Raw genomic sequence first — 5,749 nt, 5'->3', positions numbered from 1 at the left:
GAGAAAAGGAACACAGCAAAAAAAACCTCCCCTTTTCCAGAAAACATGCTGGAAACATAATCTGTCAATTTCCCGACTGTCCTCATTTTACGGTTTATCAATGTTCATCCTGTCCATCAGACACATGAGCTGTGCAGTGTCCCCATGTGTGAAAATAATAGAAAAAACTGCATTCATTGCTAGAAAGCACACAAAAGAACAATGAGCCTCTTGTGCCTCCCAGCAAACAGAATAGGGGCCCTGGTCTTGAAGATCTGGGTTCCATTTGAGTCCAAAACACATTTTTGTGAAACATGTTATAGGTGAGATTTTGGGCGTGTCGCTGGACAGCTGGGCTTGTGTTGGAGGTAGACATGGAGGGAGGGAGGGAGGGGAGAAAAAGAGTATTTATGCAGGTGCAGATCTGATGATATGTACTTACAGCGATGGCTTTCTACAAAGTGATCTGTGTGGCGACTCTGCTGACTCTCCTGACACAAGGTAAGAACCCTCCTCACTGATTTAGTACAAAATGATGAGTAATTTGAATGGTATACTAATTGTGAAAAACATTGCAATAACCTCTACGTGTAGTTTTTTTAACTTCATGCACAGTCTCTTTTGTCTATTAAAGTTTGTGTTTATTGCAAAACGTTGTTTAATGTGATTCTAATTTAGTTTCACCCCACAGTAACATTTATGAAGTTACAGTAAATCTATGCATCCTGTTGCACACCTGTGATTTGTGCTTCTGATTGACAAGATATCATGAAACAGACACAAAATCTTCCACTTGCAGAACATTCTTAAATAAATATTAAAAAGTTTTAAGTTGATCCAGATTTTAGATCTTTCATTAAGTGGTAAGCCCCATCTTCAGGACCCGCTGAAGTCTATAAGACCACCTGCTGGCCATCCTTTAAAATATTCCACAGTTTAGTACAAGCTAACTAGTTACGTTCAATTGTGCTTGATTTTAAAATTAAAGTCACAGAATTTACATATAATTCTGCAACTTAAAGCCACCTTAAAAACGTCTTATTCTTTTCAGTCTGTCCTTGTAGTATGAGTTTTTTGTAAGCATGCAATTAAAGAAATATTTGTGGATTTAATTTAAGTCATTTATGGAACTTTTGTATCCAGGGATATGTGGATAAATTAGAGAAACAGATGGTCACTGTACCGACACTGTGTGACTACAGATTTGTTTGAAAATCTTTAACTGAGGAGAAGAAGAACATCTGTTCACTGAACAGTTAATCATCCACGAGCAGAGTGAACCTTCCTCCATGTAACAGCAAATGCTTTTTTTTCTGAATGTGGCAGAAATTGGGAAAAATAAGGATTAACAAATGCAAAAATGTTTATCCTGTTAGCTGAGAGAAGACAGGGCTAAACGTTTTTCTGTGTTTGAATGAATTTAGTAAGAAATGTTACAAATGATGACAAAATTCCTCCCATGCAAATATCACTTCAATATAGCTAAGACATAAATAAATACACAATTTCTGTATCAAATATTGTTTGTTTTGTGTTTTCAGAGTCTCACTCACAACTGAATGGTAAGTCAAAGTTTCTACTCTCTTTTTTTACTTCCTGTCTGTCAATGGAACGTTTTAGACATGTTTCTATTCTTCTTATTTTCCTATTTTGTCTTTGTCTCTCTCCTCAGTGTGTGGTCTGCCAACACTCAACACCAGGATTGTCGGAGGAGATGTGGCCCCTGCAGGCAGCTGGCCCTGGCAGGCCAGTCTGCGAACCTCAGAGCCCCACATCTGTGGAGGATCCCTCATTAACAATCAGTGGGTGCTGACTGCTGCTCAATGCTGCACCAGGTAAGCAGTAAGGGTAGGGCCGCTACAAAAACAACATGCCATAAAGAGTCGCAAACAGCCTGTCCAAGGCAGTGGTTCCCAACCTGGGGCAGGAATCTCTCTAAGGGGTTGCAGGATAAATCGGAGAGGTCTGAGAGGCATCCGAAGTGTTCTGTTTTCTAGTCCGACTGGTATTAACCAATCAGGTTTGAGTGGGCTTTGATTGCATGCAGGTTGCAACAGTCGGTGTGGGGAGCAACAGAGGTGGATCGTGATGCCGCTAATGCAATCTCTGAACCCATTGGCTTTCGTCAGACAATGATTTAGCTTTTTTTAGCTTTGTGAACTGGTTACTTGTGAAACAATCTGGTCATAAACGTCTCCAAGTCCATTCTCACATCACATGTTGCTTATCAGACTGTAAACATGGGGTGCAGCTCAAGTCTGTTGTTTGTCTTCTTCTTTTTTTTTTTACTGATCGACACGCCCCTTTATCGTATAGCCGTTATTGATTGGACAGCTGATCGTACTGATCTGATTCATCGCAACACTGTTTCATACCAGAGTGAAGACAGATAGTCCTGATTAAACTCAAGTGTATCACTGCCAAGTTTTATATGCGATTCATTTAATGATTTGCCGTCTTGTTAAAATGTTTTCGCTGTCAGTCTGAACAACAAAAGCAGAAAAAACAACTTTCTTCATTTATTAGAAAGATTTTTCTTTTCTGTTATTTCCTCAATTAACTTAACTTATTATCGAGACAATTAAAGACCACTGCATGTAAAAGGAAGTCTTGGCCTGGATATATGCTAGCTACACCCCCAGAACTTTGCCTGTTGCCCCCATTAATGAATCATCCAGAGATAGACATTTCTTAATTCCATGTGCATTTGTTCCCCCTCTCTCTTTGGAGTTAATAGAGTTTAAGCTTGGACTGCCATGTACACTGGGAGAGAAGATGGTTTTGCTGTTGGTCTCCACTAGGGCTGTACGTAACGATTATTTTTCAAGTCAATTAAAACGACTAATTTTGTGTATTCCATAGAAAAAAAGTTGCCTATCCAAAATAAATATCAAACACATGTCTAATCAATAAATCTATATTTCATTTAATCATCCTGATGAAGCACATTAGAATAATGACAATGATAAAATCTTAAAATTAATCCAATTTCCATGTCACTGTTGTGATAATAACAACAAAAGACATTAATCAGGCTACTTTACTTAAAACTTAAAATGTTTTGCCATATGATAATTCAATGTATGTCTGCGTCAGTGTTGGGCAAAGAGAACACCTGAGACGACTCTCAGACTGTGCCGACAGTCACACATCGTCAGTACTGTTAGATTCAGCTGTTTTCTCGCTCATACGTTGCGTTTTAACAGAAAACAGTCGAACGTTGTGCGGTGTAACGTTACGTTACCATGACAGCAGAGGGACAGAAATAACTTGACATGAAGGCAATGAAGAAAAACTTAAATACATTTTAACGGACTGCGTGTCCTCGCGCTGATAATGTGCCCGTGCTTGTTTGGAGACAAAGTAAACAGGATTTGGGGCCCTAGTCTCCACATCAACAGATGCAAAGAACAGATTAGCTACATGTGCAGACTGAAGTATTAATCAAAAATTTGAGGGAACAACTTATGGAATTAGCACTAGAGGTCATGAAAAAGGATATTGAGCATGTGAACGACTAAGATGAGGGAATCATTTATATAACTTGTGGGAATTGAATCTCCTGTCGCAACATGAAGCTCCATACAAACTGGACGTTGCACTCTTTTTTTCTCTTCTGATAACTCAGACAAGGCGTAGGCACGAGCACTCTGACTGTGGTTCTGGGTCTCCAGAGTCTACAGGGAACAAACCCCAATCAAGTGTCTCGGGCAGTATCACAGATCATCATCATCCCAACTTTAACCCTGGAACTTTTGAAAACGACATCTGCCTCCTGAAGCTCTCCTCACCGGTGACATTCAACGCCTACGTCCAGCCCGTCTGCCTGGCAGCCACAGGCAGCACCTTCTACAAGGGCACTGTCTCCTGGGTCACCGGCTGGGGCAATGTTGGAACTGGAGGTGGGTCAGAAAGGAAGAGCGCAGAATTATGTGGCTTACATGGAAGCATGGTTGGAAAATTCAAACAAAGGTTATAATCTGTTATGCAAAACTAATCTAAATAAAACTGGTAAATGCAACCACACAGAGACGAGCAGAACTCTCAACATCCTACTATGACTGAAAACCATTTCTACAAGAGCGAGCAAGCAAGCATTTTGGGGCACAACCAGGTGACACACATCAGGTAATCAGGACAGGAGAGACCCCCCCCCCCTACACACACACAGGCAGGGAGATACAGATGTGACACAGATCTGTACTATAAAGCCCGTTGACTGGAAATATGAGTAGCTTTGGCTACGTTCACACTGCAGGCCTTAAAGCTCAATTCCCATTTTTTTCCAGATCAGGGGTGTCATTTATAAACGGTGCGTATGTACAAAAAAGGGCTGGAAACGTGCGTACACCACTTCCCAAGCAAAGGCTGTGATCTATAAAAACAAACTTGAAGGACGAATATGCAAGTAAAGTCTGAACCATGCGTAATAAATCAAAATATTACATCAGAGTGTTATGGGCTTAAAGACTTTCTGAATAAACAAATACCCATTTGATTGATTTTCCCTGAAGTGCGCAATAAAAATGCATTTGGTTTACTCTCTTTTCAAACGGGGGAATCCAAATTAGTACCTGGGTCATCCCATGTTGCATTTATGTGTCCCCCTCCACCTCCGTCACAACTCAAGAGGGATGCACCTTCCTGCAGATCGGTTATAAGGGGGTGGAGCTTTGGTGCCCCCTTTCCTCCGGTTCACAAGAGTTGTATGTACCTGTATGTGCGCATTTTACCCCCAAACAACTTCAGCTTCACTAAAACAAATGTCATTTCTTTTTTTAGCTTTTCTGTCAGAATTTGCCTCCTTTTCTTCATGCAGTCAGTAAGTATTAATATTAATGAGGGGCTTTTCACTGACCATTTATAGATAACTATGGGTGTTTGAAGGGTCGGACATGGAGTCAAGTTGATTTTGATTTATAAAGGGAAATCATAAAACTTGCGCATGTTTTATAAATATTGATATTTTGTAGGTACGCACTTCCTGTGTTTAGAACGTACGCAATCTTTAGGAGTATTTTCTACGTACAGTTTTATAAATGAGACCGCTGGATTGTTTTGTTTGACAGTTCACATTATAGTTTAAATGTTGCCCACATCAGACTCCAGTGTGGATATCCACAGCCTGAAAGTGACCCACATGAGCAGAAGAATTAAACAACTTGTGGTACAGAAGTAAAAAAGGAGCCACAGAGGTTAGCTTCAGTTAGCTTATACTTGCTAACACTCCCCATATCTTACAGGATTTCAATTTCAAGGACCGCCTTTTTTCACCTACATAATATTGCGAAAATCAGGAACATCCTGTCTAAAAATGATGCAGAAAAACTAGTCCGTGCATTTGTACTTCTAGGCTGGATTACTGCAATTCCTTATTATCAGGCTGCTCGAAAAAGTCCATTAAGACTCTTCAGCTGATCCAGAATGCTGCAGCACGTGTTCTGACAGGAACCAGGAAAAGAGATCACATTTCTCCTGTTTTAGCTTCTTTGCATTGGCTTCCAGTGAAATCCAGAATAGAATTTAAAATCATTCTTCTTACCTACAAAGCTCTTAATGGTCAGGCACCATCTTATCTTAAAGAGCTCATAGTACCTTACTACCCCACCAGAGCACTGCGCTCCCAGAATGCAGGGTTACTTGTGGTTCCTAGAGTCTCCAAAAGTAGACTAGGAGCCAGAGCGTTCAGCTATCACTCCTCTCCTGTGGAACCAGGTTCCAGTTTGGGTTCAGGAGGCAGACACCATCTCCACATTTAAGAGTAGGCCTT

General features: G+C 40.5%; 1 protein-coding gene across 1 annotated transcript; it reads left to right on the top strand.

Annotated features, from left to right (window-relative positions):
- Positions 1 to 391: 391 nt before the first annotated feature.
- LOC119884370 (serine protease 33-like) lies at positions 392 to 3,773 on the top strand. Its single transcript, XM_038694794.1, has 4 exons — positions 392 to 480; positions 1,521 to 1,541; positions 1,652 to 1,814; positions 3,608 to 3,773. The coding sequence occupies exons 1-4, from the start codon at positions 426 to 428 to the stop codon at positions 3,756 to 3,758; spliced, it is 390 nt and encodes a 129-aa protein (XP_038550722.1). The 5' UTR covers positions 392 to 425; the 3' UTR covers positions 3,759 to 3,773.
- Positions 3,774 to 5,749: the final 1,976 nt, after the last annotated feature.

Source organism: Micropterus salmoides, unplaced genomic scaffold (genome assembly GCF_014851395.1).
Source record: "Micropterus salmoides isolate LMB-PRFRI ecotype aquatic unplaced genomic scaffold, ASM1485139v1 Ms_hic_scaffold_3392, whole genome shotgun sequence".
NCBI classification, from domain to species: Eukaryota; Metazoa; Chordata; class Actinopteri; order Centrarchiformes; family Centrarchidae; genus Micropterus; species Micropterus salmoides.
Note: the sequence above shows the minus strand (reverse complement) of the source record. Positions and strands in the feature narration are given on the sequence as shown.